Raw genomic sequence first — 15,155 nt, 5'->3', positions numbered from 1 at the left:
CATGGTCTTCCTGCCCCCTCTCTCACTATCACTTTGGCCAGCCCTCGTTATAAGGTCTGAAAACTTGTTATTAGAGCTCTCAATACCCTCATACTAGTGGAACACTTTTCGGGGTCTTATTTGTACACGCTTCAGTTTGGGCTTTCTTGCATCGTTATAAAACAGATGAGCGCTTACTTCCAGTGTTTCATTACCTACTAAGCCTATTGAAAATTTATATCTTAAGCAGCATATCGGATATCAGTTTCGTCCAATAGTGAATGAACAATACTATATTTGCTGTGCCTTCCATCATTTACGGATTTGATCGCGTGCTCTACTATATAACGAGCTGATGGCTGGGAAGCATACATCCTTCGTTTGTCTTCGGAGCCACTACCATGATCGCTAGAACATATCCAGGGACTGACATACCAAAGCTAACAAATAGCCAGATCAAAGACATTTTCTTCGATCTAGAGACGCAACTCAACTCCACAATGCTTGGTGCATTAACACATGGTAATAGAAATTAAATTTTACACAAGGGAATGCTAGTCATCCATAGTTTTTCGAAGGATTCTACACCGGAGTAGTCGCTGTCACTTTATGGGCTGTTGTTCTCTACTTTCCATTTCTTTTGATATTCATCTCGCTGACTGCGATGTCTAGCTTCAAGAAATAACCGTGGCCAGAATTCTCAAAGAACCGTGCCACATTTTCTTGTTTTTATCATCTTGCTTCTTTACCTCCTGGCGACATTCAACCTTTACTACGTATGGGATGTGGAAATCTCAAATATCTCCATTACTAATGGGAAAAGCATTTGGACGGCATATAATTATCAATTTGGCACTCCGATCACATTGGCTGAGGGAATCGACGCAATTCTTAGCACAGTTCTCGCCGATGCGACTTTGGTAAGTGATTTGATGCTTGTTTTCGTAGGGTCCTTGCTCATGATCCCTAGATATGGCGTTGCTGGATTGTCTGGGGTCGATCATGGCAAGTCGTGCTCGTTCCGATTGCATGCACCACCTTGGCGATAAGTATGTTCTTTGACTTTATAAACCCGATGTTTTACAACTAACGTAAACCAGTAAGCAGGGGGATCGTAACTTATTACACCGCTTTTAGGCATGCCGAAAATGCGCCATCCCAAGCCCTATACCTCGAGAATGCCGTCAACTGGGCCGTCTTATACTCCTCGCTCATATTGACCACCTTATTATGGTGCACCATTCTCATCATTTATCGTATTCTGAGAGTGGGCGGCGTTACCGCAGGGATGCGCGTGTATCGCAGAGTGATAGAGATTCTTGTTGAATCTGCATCTCTCTACTCTGCCTTGATCGCCGTTTTGCTAATGTTCCAAGTCCGTAACAAGGCAGCTGGAATTTACGTCGAAGTGTTGGCAGTTGCGATGAGAGTACGTCCAACCCACTCCAATTTGTGTCTTGTGATTACAATACCTCCAGGGAATCGCACCTACAGTTCTGGTCGGTCGTGTTGCAGCAGGACATGCGCGCCCAGACGATTCCTGGAGTGGAAGTACCACCGGGTCTTCACTTCGATGGTCTTTGCTTCGATTTAGAAGCCATTCAAATTCGCAGACTGATAGCCAAATGAGTGCTGGGTCTGGATGGGACACATCTTCGCATGTAAGACCTGATTTAGAAGAGGGTTTGGAAGGCAGTACGCGGGGTTGAAATTGGAGGAAACGTGGTCACATTCTCGGTCATTCGACCCGCTTCTTCAGGACATGGCTGGTTTGGGTGAACTAGGCTTTTAATTTGGTAACGGTCAGCTACATCCTGTAAACGGTTTGTCAAACAAGTAAAAGGAAACATCATGAGATTTGTATGTGAGTATCCTTCGTAAGTCAAAAATATGCCCAAATCTATAGTTAGGATAGTTAGCCTCGCAGAAAGAGAGAGACTCTGAGACGACTAACCAAGTCAAATGTTTGGAAACAAAACGTTTTGTGTTTCTGTCCAATTACAGGCTATCAGTACGAATCTGGGAAAAACGAGCGTATTCACCTCCACTAAATGTACGACTCGGGCAATTATCGAGTTAGAAACCACCGGAAAGGTTGTTATCGGGGTGCCGCAGCATAAATCCAGGGCACGGTACAAACGAGTACGATATTCAAAATCCTGTGCTATTGGCGAGGATATCATTCTTACTCACGCACAATCAGTGGCGAATTCGGCTGAATATCAGATCTATTAGTGCGCATCCAGTTGGGGAGGAAAGTAGCGACCTCGAAACACTGTATTTATGGTGTCCAAGGCCGTCCACCGTGATCTATTTTGTCACTGTCAGGACGCCGACTCATCTTGGCCGGAGTTATCGTCTCGAAACCCGGAGAAAGGTAACATGACAGGCAGTAAAGGATGACCAGAACGAGTGACTCACTGAGAAGGCGCAACATGATGATCACTTCCTCATTGCTCGACCTTTATCTACTCACAATGTCCTTCACTCTTCAAGCTCCAGCCAAATTTGCCGGAGTTACAGATGCGTATATGCGAATGTAATCCTGGGAGAGGTGAACCTCAGGCTGGTTTGTATGCACAGGATTTGATACTCTGCCTAGCCTAGCCTAGCGGCGCCATCATCGTCGAGTTCGTGCAGTGGCCTGTCCATCAGGCCGTCATATTCGGACCAACTTGAAAGACGTTATGTCGAGACCTGAAGAAGGCGTTTAAACTATAAGAGATTGAAATTGTCCAAACGATGCACCCGCTCTGCAATATCTTGGGCAGCAAACCCGCATATATGCGCTTTGAATACTCGCCAGCGTGAAAATGGCCAGTAGAGAAGACGTAAAAATGACGGATCTACGGAAATCAGGATGTTCTCGCCGATCAGCAACGAAACGACACTGGTATGTAGCGGAAAACGTACCACTCCTTGGTCTTCGACGTTGTAGACAGCGCCAAAATTACTCGGGAAGGGAGGTTCAGCAGAAAAAGGTAGCAATGTTGAGCGGAAGGAAGTTATTCATAGTTGCCGGGAGGAAGGAAGGCCGTGACCGTGACGATAAACTATCGTCCGATTTCTTTCCTTCCTTCCATCACGACCATCGATAACCAAACTCATTGTTGGCGACTCTTACCCTGTCGAGAACGACCTCACCAAGTGTTGCCTACGAGGCTCGTTGTCGCCGCCTAGCATGAAAAAGGTTGCTCTTGGAGCGCCCTTGGAGCGTTCACCCGATACCTACTTGCAATGGGGAGATGTCTTGCTCGTCGTCCTAGCGATATCAAAGGTGCGTCCAGTACCATTGTAATTGTTGCAAAAAAAATGAATGGAATCATAGCTATGTCCGCTTTGCTACCTGCTTTCCCGAAACATCCTCTTGTGAGAGGACCCATCAGCGTGGAAGAAGGAACCCGACCGAATATCCGGTATCGAGAATGGAAAATGGTGGATATAGCGTCGGCGAGGCTGCTTGGAATGCCTCGTGCCAGTGATGAGGCTGAGGCGAGAGATTTGGCGTCGTCGTCGTCAACCCCGACGGACTGACCGATGCCATATTGTCGTATATTGTGTTGGTTTGTCTGTCGCGACTGGCGCGACAGTTCTGGGTCTTTTCGTCCCTTCTGCTTCGCATGAAGTCCTCCCAGTCGTCAGGTTCGGTGTGCGGATCGTGTTGGAGCTGTACGCGGCGCCAGAATACCTCCCGCTCTTCCCAGGCCTTCCTATCGTCGTAGCGAAAATTTCCGAGGAGGGTTAAGAGGAACCATCTAATGTATTCACCAGTACGCAGGGTCGGCGCATCTTTTGGGATCTCGCCGGGGACATATGGCTTGTTGTTCAGGATCGCGAGCAAGCTTCGGTGAGAATCGAAAGGGTGTATAGGCGGCGCATGGCTCGGTACGATAGGAATATTGTTCCTGCAGGCCGTAACCCGAACGACAATGGCAGAATGATTTTTCCACTCCCAATGAGTTCTCTAGTTTTGTAATTGAGTACGACGTGCTCACCAAAACCTCACCCTCGCAGGCTAGTAACATCGCATCCCTATGGGCGTAATAGCGTGCAAAAAATCCGACAAATGCAAGTTAAATCTTTTCCAGTCGCAAGTTACTTTTAAGTGCACAAGTTCGCGTCCCTCCTGCAAGTTAAGTGTTTTCCTATAGTGATGTACACACCGGCATCATTTGTTACCATAGATCTCTGAATAAGATCTGGGGGCGCGTGTTCGGATCGGGACGAGGTGGCCACTGAACCGGCCGACATTATTTTATTTCGGTGCTTGACACTCGTCATTCCGCCATTGCCATAATGGCCCGAATTCCTCCAGCGTTCTATTCATCTTTACCTACTTCTCCATCACTTATTCAGTGATGAATTCAGATACATTTCCTTTGGGTGTTTGATCTTTGGATTCAAAGCCGCTCAGACTCAGTCTAGACAGTACTCCCTTATAGATTTGAATGCTCGGAATTCTGCAAGACAGCGATAGATCGAACTCAGTGGGGCGCACTGAGAACGTCATTTCAGAGGGTTCAAGGGTTCACGACATGGCCTGCTGAACAGCATAGGTACCATATTCCTTCCCAGAATGTTAGTGTTCATATCTTTCGTGACCAATTGTCGGGTATCCGGACGGCTGGACGGAGATTTGTATATTACAGCCTAGGCTTTGCTTATTCTGAAGCTATATCCAATAGCAAACTTGCGAAAAAACTACTAACTTGCGGAAGGATATAAGCGAACCTGGGGGCTTATAACCAACTTGCGAGCGGAAAAACGCGACTTGCGCCAACGTGAATTTTTGCACGCTATTACGCCCATACATCCCTCTCCCTCAACACCTCGACATTTTTAAAGTCAAACACCCCGATCTGCGATGTGGCGGTCAGTGGCGATTCCTCAACATACGCGATCGTACTCAGGGTATAAGTCCAGTCGCGTACTTCGGACATTAGAGCCTCCCACTCTTCGATTTCGTGAGTGGAGTTCATATTGGAAGTTGGCAGGTGAGCGTTGATTACTTTGTGGGTGTTGGACTAATTACAAATTATGAACCCTGAAGGTATGAGCCTTTGTTTTGTTTTCGGACGTCTGGCAAACCACAACCAAGGTATGTTTTTCGTCGTACGTCGTAGAATATTAAGTACTCTGGTTGAGCGCTCTCTCAGTTTGGCGCGAATTATTACTTGGTGTACGAACGACGAAATTTCGCTCTCGAGTTTTCTTTTCGACTACCAACACCAACACCTCGCCAAATGTCTGACACGGATAGGATCGCCTTTCATATCACGAACTCGCTGGAAGTCTGTCTCCACGAACTACTCTTTTGTTGGCCCCCGTATCGGCTGGGGAACAGGGCAAATAAATGCCCGCTATTGATATAGCGTTTATTTCTGTGGCGCAGCGTCAACCTCGCTCCACACGTTCGCCGCAATGGAACAAGGTGCGTTCGATTTCTTTTGGTGCTTCTGATAAGTATCTGAAGAGTATGCACAGAAACGCCTGGTTCTCATATGCACAGATCAAACAGGGTATTCACGAGTCTTTGCTTTCCTTTCGGACGTCTGGCAAATCACAACCGAAGTATGTCCTTCAGTGATTATTATGTGCTCAGGCTGAACGCTCTTAGTTTCGCACTTGAGTTCATTCCTCAACTGGTTCGCCAAGGTGATATCAGACTCGAACAGGACCGTCATCAGGATTTCTGCCGGTGATGATCTCCTTGATCGTCTTTTCACTTTCATGCCCTCATACCCACTGGCCAAATCCCCGCAACAGACCTCGCAGCCAATCCTTTGGTACACCATCAAATTCGCTTCACATAATCCACCGTGATAACGAATTTACGTAATGTTGCCTCGGATATGAGGCTTGTAAAACACGACTATCTAAGTACCATCTCTTCCTGCACATTGTGACGGGACTCTCTGCTGACAACTTTGGTATCCTCAGTGGCACCTTCGTCAGGGAAAGATCGGAAACGGTTGACCTTCACACGCATTGCTTGATGCATCTTCCTAATTAGCGATCCTAAAGGATCTTTCAGAATGTTCGTCACATTTCGATATCAAGTATTACATATCCTCAAACGATACCAGGGATGTCCTACACTGCATTTGACGGGGTACTGATACCTCCCCAAGTCATCGGCACTGAAAGTATAATGTCCCCTCTCGTCCTGGACCTGTAACGCATGTGGTGGCCAGCTGAAGCGATCAAGGATGTCGTAGTAGTGTGTCGCATTTGTGGCACCTTTTGCACGAGCTCATTATAGCAAAAAGCATAAGAGGCACCCAAATCGACGAAGCATGGTCAAGGGCTGACCGTAGTTGCATTTAATAAGATTCTTATTCTTCTTTAAGTCGTCGCCACTCTTATGGCTTCGCTTCGGACAACAGCCCCATCTTACATAATTGAAGTTAATTCGGAATACTGAGGCTCAAGCTGCGATGATATGTGGCTACACCATGAAGACCAACAACTTCCATGACATTCTTATCCGAACCTTTGCAGAAATTATTCTGTAATAAGCTGGGTACCTCATCCCGCCGAGGTTAGAAATTAGACAACCGGTATGTGGTAACAGCGAGGTCTCCCGTTCTCACAAACGCATTGCAATGTATTTATGACATCAAAAAGCAGTTGCCGACCGGCAGCCTGCGGGCAATAAAGTGCATCATACTAGCGTGCCACAATCTTCATGGATAAGTGCGGTGTAGATTTGTATCACAGCGTAGGGAACTGGTATTGCATTGAGTCGTGTGAGGCTGGACGAATCGCAGATGGAACGAACACAGCCCCAGCCTCTGATCGACAAGCTAAATCAGCTTCCTCTTGGCCTTGGCAGCATTGGATCCAGCCTATTTTGCACAGACCCAATGTCTACGGTCGACACTAAAGGCACTCAACTCAGAAGACGCACCTTGCTCTTGAAGAGGCGAAGATTACGCACAGGGGAAAATTCACAAGATATAATGAGCAGCTTTGCTTTGTCGAAGGTTCAGAAAAAATCAGGATGGTATGATGGAACTTAGAAATCGCGAGTCAGTACAAAAATAGCGTGTATGCGGAGCACATCTAGTTCGAGCTCTTCCGATCAAACAGGTGTTTTCTACTGCTTCTTTCAATCACTACTTCGGCTACCGCGGCCCCTTCCTTCATCTTACTAGGGAACAATTTCGAATGCCACTACCACTCCCTATCTGTTCAAAAGACAGCATTTTAACAATGCTTTGCTGTACCGTAACATAACGACTCAGCGAATTTCCGAGCCGGTATGACCTTTGCAGCCGGCTCGTGGCCATCTCTAGTCTCGGTGTTCGTTCTTGATTGCCATAATGCTCCATGCTTCTTGGCCTTCTTGGCCACCATCATCTGCTGGCCGGCGGAAAAATCGTTATGATGCAGTAGTCCCAAGGTCTTCGAAGAATGGCATCCCAGTCCTCTTCCGCGTGCTAGTGTTCTTCCTGCCTTTCGTCCTCGGTTTTACCTCTGTCAAGTTGGAAAGTCCGTATAATAGTGCTGGAAAACTGTTACGTCGAGCACTTAGCTCAGCTAGCAGAACAAAAATTTGACGTCTCGTTTATAGGCGCTCCAGTTCGAATTCAATGGCATTTTTCGCATGATACAAATGGGGGTACTTACTTCCGTTTTGAAGTTTCTTATCATCCATCCATCCTATAATCAATATCAGAATAGGTTATTAATGGCGCCTCCTCATCCAATGGTAAATGTACGGCACATTGGCTGTACTTCACATCAAAACGAATTCGATCTCGTGCTCTACTATATAACGAACTGGTGGCTCGACAACAAGAAACGATACCCCTCTTTCATCTGGCTTCGAAGTCACCGTCATGATCGCTAGAAAATATCCCAGAATTGCTTTACCAGAGCTAAGCGACAGCCAAATCAAGGACGCTTTTCTCGAACTAGATGAACAATTCAACTCGATAATGCTTCAGGCATTGACATATGGTAAGATCAATAAAATTCACGCGACTCAAGGAAGTGTCAGTTAACCAGTTTCTTTTGAAGGAATCTATACCGGAATAGTAGTCGTTACCTTGCGGACTGTCGGTTTGCACATTTTGTTTCTTTTTATGCGCAACCCTCTGACTGTCGGATGGTATGTCTAGCTTCAGGAAACAGCCACCGGAATAATAGAAGGCTGTATTTTCTTGTCCCCGTCGTCCTGCTGTTGTATCTTCTCGGGGTGGTCGACTTCTGCTTCGACTGGGCACTAAGCATCACAATGTTTATCGATAACGGTGAAACCTTTTGGAAGGAAATCCATACTAGCGTCCGCCTTCCCATCCAATTGACTGAATCCATCGGCGCAATTCTCAGCACTGTTTTGGCTGATGCTACTTTGGCAGGGATTCAATGGTTGTTTTTCCGCGAGTCCTTGCTCATGAATTTCTAGACATGGCGCTGCTGGACTGTGTGGGGTCGGTCGTGGCGCATTGTGGTTTTTCCGATTGCTTGCACTACCTTGGCGATAAGTATGTCTTTGAATTCAGAACTCAAGAGTTTACGGCTCATCAACATAATGTAAACCCAGTCATCAGAGGGATCATGACTTATTGCTTTGCTTTCGATTCTCTCGATGATATACCACCCCGTGTCCTCTATTTCGAGAATACTGCAAACTGGGGTGCCATTTACGTCTCACTCATATTAGCCACTTTGCTATGGTGCACGATTCTCATTGTGTATCGTATTCTGAAAGTGGGCGGTATTGCTGCAGGGATGCGCGTGTATCGCAGAGTGATAGAGATACTTGTGGAATCCACGTCTCTCTATTCTGCCATCATAGTCGCTCTGTTAGTGTTCGAGGTTCATTATGGGCCAGCGATGGCTTACATCAGTGATTTGGCAGTTGTGATGAGAGTACGTCCGACCCGTTTGTTTTTTTTTCCTGTCGCGACTACAATGTCTCTTCTAGGGAATTGTGCCAACAATTTTGGTTGGCTGCGTTGCAGCAGGGCATGCACGCCCAGATGACTCCTGGAACGAACCTACCACAGTATCATCACTTCGATTCAAAAGTCGCTCAAGTTCGCAGAGTGACAGCCTTGAAATGAGTGCTGGATCTGAATCGAACATATCTCCGTGCATAACACCTGACTTAGAGAATGGTCTGGAGGACGTAGAAGATCATTCGGCATGCCGAGTCTTCAGGACGTCGAATTCTATAGATCATGGTGTCGTGTGAAGTACGACGTCGGAAATATACCCATCATTTAAAGGTATCGAAGTTCATGTAATATTACAGTTTAACGTTTAGAAAATGATGATGACACTACGAATTAGCTATCATTCATAGGTCGATGCTAGCTGTGACCGTATGTACTTTCCGACTCGAGATTATCCGTGACCGTAGGCGAAATCCGAAATTTCAGTTAAAACCGCTTCCTATACTTAATCCAGAGCGGTCAGAATGACGCGTCACTATGAACCCAGTTGTCACTTGCTAGCTAATAGGAAATCACAATTGGGGAAAATAAATGATCGTGTGCTCCTGATACTGCCACTAAGTATTATGAGCATTTCTGACAATATTCTAAGAGGGAGAATACCTACTAGCATGTACGCAGCCCTTGTTGAGATAAGCGGTAATTCTCCAGCCGCTCACCCGGATATAGCAGGGAACCCTCGCAAACAGGCGAGGGTCATCGTCGTTCGTCTACCTATTTATCTACATGCCGTGTACACTAATAGAAGCAATATGATGTAATAAGGAAAGCCGAGGAGGAGAACAGATGAACGGTGCTTCCTACTGAAGATCCCGACGTCGACTGCACCATGATGCGCGACACTTGACATTCCAACAGCCCTTACAAGAGAACACAACTAGTTATGAATACAAAAAGACGCATCTAAATCTAGTCAAAATACCGCTCGGAGCATGCCGTGGACGTGCGATTATTTGTTCTGCTGTTTGCACCGGGAAGTTGCCTCGACGACGATCTTTTCTTCTTTGTTTGACTTTTTCTCTTCGGGGAAAGCACATCGCATGGTGGCTAACGTTCAGATCGCATATGCGGAGGCTGAGGAGATGAGAAATCCTAGCAAAGATGGTGTTGGATCTGGCGCCGATAGGCGTGTATCGAGCTTGGATCCTTCGTATTACCAGGCCCGTCGACGCCTTCGTGTTCATTGTTCAGTGCATAGTAGCCTTCACAGCGGGAAGCCGTCATATTGAGACCAAAAGTTTCGTGTCAAGACCTACGGAAGACTGTAAAAGCGCATAAGAGATGGAGGTGCACGAACGACGCACCAGGTTGCGGCTTGGAATTTAAACAGCATTATTCTCGTTGTCTAGCCAGCATATATGCACTTTGTATTCCCATCAATGTGGAAGAAACCAGTGGAGCAGACGCGAGTCAGACCTGCGGGACGTTCAACTCCGCCAGTCAACAAGGCGACATCGGGAGCAAGAAACATACCATTCTTTCCTCAGTACAACTCGACATTGTAGACAGCGTCCAAGGTCTGGAGGGAGGATGAAAGGAGCATCAAACATTAAGTGGGGTCGCAGTCAGTAAGAAGGAAGGTCGTGACTGTGACGGCACGCCGTCTCACCTCTTCTTTCTTTCCTTCCACCACGACAACAGAACTTGCTGCCAGTAATTCTTTTGACGTCGACAACGTCCTTAACCAGTGTTGCCTACAAGGCTCGCTGTTACCGCCTCTCATGGGAAAGGTTGCTCATGTAGCGCGAGCCCGATACCAACCGATGCGATGATGGCTTGCTTGCCTAGGGAGCCGCCAATGGTTGGTCTGACACTCTTATTATTTTTCAAAGAACCTAATGCAATTATAGTTGCGAGATATTCGTTATTCAACGTTGCTCGCCCGGATTCTATGCGAATGCGTCGACATTTCGTGCCCGTAGCGGAACAAACCTGCCCGAGTATTCTGCATCTAGGGTGAGAGAGGTGGTCAGAACGTCGGATAATCTGCGTGGTAGGCGTAGCGCCGGTGGTCAGGCAGAGACAGACGATCCGATTAGCTTGGTGTTGTCGTCGACCGGACCGCCCGGCGACGTATATGCTGTAGTCACTATGGAGTTGGTCAGCGGTTCATCGGGATTGGTGCGACGATCCCGGGTCACATTTCCCTTCTTGCAGTGTATGGACAGGTCTAGGTGATATCAAAGGTTGGTCTGGCACCGTTATAAAGTTGCTTCAAAAGACTGAATAAAAAGCGTAGCTACGGCTTTTGGATTCCCTGCTCGCTTGCCCGAAAATTCCTCTGCTGATGGTAGGCGAGTTCCATCGGCCCTTCGTAAACGGTCCCATCAGCGTTGAGGAGTGAATCCGACAGTGTCCTGTATCGAGAAAGTGAAACGGCGGCTGCAACGTCGGAGAAGTTGCTTGGTACGCCTCGTGCCAGTGGTGAGGCTGATCTGGGAGATTTAGTATCGTCGCTGCCAACCTCGATGGGGTGACCGGTGGCGTATTGTTGTATATATCATTGATAGGTTCATCGCGACGGGAGCAATGGTTCTGAGTGTCCCCGTTCCTCCTACTTCGCATGAAGTCTTCCCAGTCGTCGGGCTCGGTCTACAGATCGTGTTGTAGTCGTACGATGTGCCAGAGTACTTCCGACGAGGAGTGGGACAACTTATGGGTGGCTGGACTGGGTAATTCGACTGTTGGTATGTTGTTGTTCTTCTCCACCCAAAGGTGCGCTATTCTGATGTTCGATTAGTGCTAGCCTATGAAGACGACGATGGAACTGGATACGGCGAGGGACTGCTAACCCTCCACAACACGGGTACTCCAAAGGAGTACCCGAACATTGCCATGATGCATCCCTCGGAGGAGAAGGACACTATCATGGAGAAGGACCAGCTACTAGGTACTGTTCCTTATACTCGAGCTATGCCACTGGCTCAATATGTTTTCTTCTCCCGTATTCACATTTTCTATCTTTACAGGTTTGGGTGGCTACGCGCTCAAGCTACCGGCAGAATTCTCGACGGAGCTTTTCTTCAAACTCCCGCGAGGACTGCGACCACAGCACTGCCGGGATGGCACACGATATTACAACGTGGCGCCACCCTATGTTCTGAATTCGTCCAGCCCCCAGTTTATCAACCTCGTTCAACTTCGGCCACATAAATCAACGCTAGTTCTATACACCCGTGGTGTCGACACGATCGTGAACGGTAACGCGACAATTAGTAGGAGGGTCAAGAAACTGGACAAGCCTGATCCCGCCACCGTTGTGGGACAGCTCGTAGGCAGTCAGGTCGATGAAACATTTATCTAGGAGGCTCTCAAGCACGATGTTGAGCTTAAGTGGACGGCAAACTTGGCGACGGAACTGCTGGTTCTAATCCTGATGTTCAACGTTTTACATTATTACGGTGATATGAACTCGGAGGTATAAAAGGGCTTCTTAATTTCGCGTTGTATCTTTGCTCGAACTTGAAATTTAGAGAGTGGTCACTCAAATCTGAATTACAACAAGAGTCAGAAGTTAGAACAATCTGGTATGTGCTTAAATGATAGACTCATGTCGCTTCATGGCCCGTCCCGCAGCTCTTATGTAGGTAATTTATCTTTTTTTAATCAGGAGGAGCCCAAGTATCTCATTGAGGGAACTCGGAGACTGGTATGTAGCATTTGAACTTGAAGGGTAAAAAGAGTAGAGCCAAGTTCCAACCCCTAATCTGTCGGAAGGCGGCCCGACTCGTGCCGAAATGCCGATTGGTTTTGAGGATAATCCTTCGAGCACCAACCACGACGACGACGACGATGCATGATACTATCCTTTCATTGATATACCAACGTCTAACCACTGCAAGGGGCCCTGAATGGATAAACATCGCTATGATTCCGGGAATTACTGGTAGCGATGGATTACTTCCAGTTTCGCTTTGACCTCGGATTCGCTTTTGATTGCACTGGTGATCAGCTGCATTTGCTTCTTCAACACGCCGGGCAACCAGTCATGCGGCTAACAAACAGGAATTCGGATAAAATACGGGATGCGAAGGGAACAATTTCGCCACATGATCGCCATCGTCTTCAATCTAACTAGGACTGATGTGTATAAGAAGAGTTCGAGTTCCTGAGCTCAGCGGTTTCGTATTCCTTTCCTTCCTCACATTTGTTATGCTCCCACAAGTATACCTTCTTCTCCTAGCGGCGGTCCTAGGGACCAATGCGCAGAAATACTGGTTCAGTTTGTATGTTCAAAATCTTTTTATTTACCGAGAGTTGATTAGACTATCCGAAATTCCAGCGGTGACTCGTACACCCAAACGGGGTTCACCACCACTGGTACCGTACCAGCTGTGGGTAACCCACTGGGGAACCCTCCCTATCCAGGTTGGACATCGACCGGAGGCCAGAATTGGGTGGACTATGTCACGACGGTGGATAACACCTCTCTTGTTTTGACGTATAACTTAGCGTCGGAGGTGCGAGTTCAAATTCGCAACTCAACGGTCAAGTTCGGTTGCTAACATCTTGGGCAGGCGCTACGATCTCCGCAGACCTAGTGGCGCCCTTCGATCCTACCGTCCTCTCGCTCACGGATCAGGTAAACCAGTTCCTGGATAGCTATGCTGCGAAGCCGTCGACTACGCCGTGGACGAGCGCGAGTACGCTATTTTCGGTTTGGATTGGGATTAATGATATTGGGAATAGCTATTACTTGGGTGGTGATCGGGATGCGTATGTATTGCTCTATGTGATATCACGGTTATGTTTATTTTATAGGTTCTCGGATACGCTGTTAGATGCATATTTCGCGCTTGTGGAGAAACTCGTGCGTCGGTGATTTCGCTTGCTATTTCTTGAGCTTTATCTGACTCGGCTCAACTACAGTAGTCGGTTCCGATCTCTGAAGCGTCTAGTAGTGATCTGACGTTCAACTCCCAGCATGGTTGGCGCGAGGAACTTTTTGTTCTTGAACGTCCCGCCGGTGGACCGGTCGCCACTGGTGAGCTTTTGGACGTGAATTCTAACTCGCTTGCTGAAATTCAACTTGGTGTAGATGCTCGCTCAATCGACCTCGAGTCAGGCTCTCGAGAAATCCGTGATAGCTGGGTTTAACAGTAAACTTGTGGCTCGTGCTGCTGCTCTGGAGGCCAACTATAGTTGTGTACGTTTTCTAGTATCGGATATGGTGTCGGTATAAAATAATGCAGGTTGTATAGGTTAAAGCTTGGATGTGGGACTCGAATGCTGCGTTTACGGCGATCCTGGATGATCCCACCAGTTATGGTTTCCAGGATGCGACGAGCTATGGAGATGGTGACGGTCTCTTTTGGCTGTGAGTAGGATTCACATTCACGGCTTATCGTCTCGTGCTTATAGTTCCAATAGTAATAACCTTCACCCCACCAGTAAGTTAATTTCTTTGGGCTCCTAATTCTTTTCTCAATTGGGCCCTGCCAGGCTACGCACATGCGTATTTCGGCCAGGACGTAGCAAATGTCCTTGGAGGATTTATTTGAGGGGGGGGAGACTTCATAGTAGTCGATGTAACATTTGAATGGGCGTAATACTTCCTCCTTCTCGAGTGCAAGTATGTTAGCGTGTTAAAAATTGGAGGGCACAAATTATTTGATCACAAGAGTTCAGTGATTTTCTATGAAGATATACACGTCCGTGTCAGTTGTTACATGGATATCTGAATGAGATCTGGAGGGTGGTTCCGGAGTGGGATGGATCAACGGTGTTTACATATGCCCGCCCTCTTCCTATGACGTACTCACCTGACCATGGCGCGTACTGTATGACGCGCTCGGACCAAATCTGTGAAAATCGATCAGTGAGAACGAAATTCTGGAGAAAATCGATTCATCATGATAATGTAATAGGTGCCATATTCTTTCCTCTAACAACAAACTTGTCTCTAAAAGAGATCCACTTGCGCTATCCAATTATCATTTGCAACTTGACATGAAGAGGTTTATCCAAGTTAGGGGCCTCGGAAACGCGCCTGTGGCGTGGGAAGTTTAATAACTTTTCTTCGGTCGCCGCCATGATGCATCTTGGCTGTTCCCGTCGTCTGCTATCCACTGCATGTCCTCAGCGTACCGCCCGTATCGACAAGCTCCCCGATGGATATCGAGTGGACAAAATCATAGCAGCTTTCAAGGCAAGCCCGGCGGAGCACACTGGGCAGATAAGAATTTGAGGGAGACCAGAATGTGCACAATA

General features: G+C 47.3%; 5 protein-coding genes across 5 annotated transcripts; 4 read left to right on the top strand and 1 right to left on the bottom strand.

Moving 5' to 3' along the window:
• Positions 1-364: 364 nt before the first annotated feature.
• EV420DRAFT_883522 (uncharacterized protein) lies at positions 365-1,848 on the top strand. The gene is made up of 6 exons (XM_060483857.1): positions 365-501; positions 558-595; positions 652-899; positions 950-1,028; positions 1,080-1,408; positions 1,458-1,848. The coding sequence occupies exons 2-6, from the start codon at positions 589-591 to the stop codon at positions 1,686-1,688; spliced, it is 894 nt and encodes a 297-aa protein (XP_060325992.1). The 5' UTR covers positions 365-501; positions 558-588; the 3' UTR covers positions 1,689-1,848.
• Positions 1,849-3,361: 1,513 nt separating this feature from the next.
• On the bottom strand, positions 3,362-4,753 carry EV420DRAFT_1714433 (uncharacterized protein; the record flags this gene model as incomplete). The annotated part of the gene is made up of 3 exons (XM_060479675.1): positions 4,143-4,753; positions 3,975-3,994; positions 3,362-3,943 (listed from the first exon to the last, which is right to left on the bottom strand). Exons 1-3 carry the CDS (start codon positions 4,258-4,260, stop codon positions 3,362-3,364), a joined length of 720 nt encoding a protein of 239 aa, XP_060325991.1. The 5' UTR covers positions 4,261-4,753.
• A 3,639-nt stretch (positions 4,754-8,392) lies between these two features.
• On the top strand, positions 8,393-9,577 carry EV420DRAFT_1751221 (uncharacterized protein; the record flags this gene model as incomplete). The annotated part of the gene is made up of 3 exons (XM_060480359.1): positions 8,393-8,859; positions 8,915-9,496; positions 9,553-9,577. Coding segments are annotated over 2 exons (737 nt in total), but the record flags the coding sequence as incomplete, so codon positions are not given.
• Positions 9,578-11,562: 1,985 nt separating this feature from the next.
• On the top strand, positions 11,563-12,249 carry EV420DRAFT_1483866 (uncharacterized protein; the record flags this gene model as incomplete). The annotated part of the gene is made up of 3 exons (XM_060470023.1): positions 11,563-11,632; positions 11,686-11,835; positions 11,915-12,249. The coding sequence occupies 3 exons, from the start codon at positions 11,563-11,565 to the stop codon at positions 12,247-12,249; spliced, it is 555 nt and encodes a 184-aa protein (XP_060325989.1).
• Positions 12,250-13,222: 973 nt separating this feature from the next.
• On the top strand, positions 13,223-14,657 carry EV420DRAFT_1714429 (uncharacterized protein; the record flags this gene model as incomplete). Its single annotated transcript, XM_060479674.1, is given in 8 exon segments — positions 13,223-13,398; positions 13,413-13,661; positions 13,707-13,763; positions 13,869-13,929; positions 13,984-14,091; positions 14,147-14,262; positions 14,316-14,335; positions 14,388-14,657. Coding segments are annotated over 8 exon segments (846 nt in total), but the record flags the coding sequence as incomplete, so codon positions are not given.
• Between the last annotated feature and the right edge of the window lie 498 nt (positions 14,658-15,155).

The sequence above is a fragment of the Desarmillaria tabescens genome, assembly GCF_030435595.1.
Source record: "Desarmillaria tabescens strain CCBAS 213 chromosome Unknown EV420scaffold_45, whole genome shotgun sequence".
Taxonomy (NCBI): Eukaryota; Fungi; Basidiomycota; class Agaricomycetes; order Agaricales; family Physalacriaceae; genus Desarmillaria; species Desarmillaria tabescens.
This window is presented reverse-complemented; position numbering and strand designations above follow the sequence as displayed.

Excerpts from the sequence above, each read along its gene's own strand:
- EV420DRAFT_883522 (XM_060483857.1), top strand. Across the intron at positions 1,029-1,079 it reads ATGCACCACCTTGGCGATAA|TAAGCAGGGGGATCGTAACT; the intron begins GTATGTTCTTTG and ends AACGTAAACCAG. Across the intron at positions 1,409-1,457 it reads TGTTGGCAGTTGCGATGAGA|GGAATCGCACCTACAGTTCT; the intron begins GTACGTCCAACC and ends CAATACCTCCAG.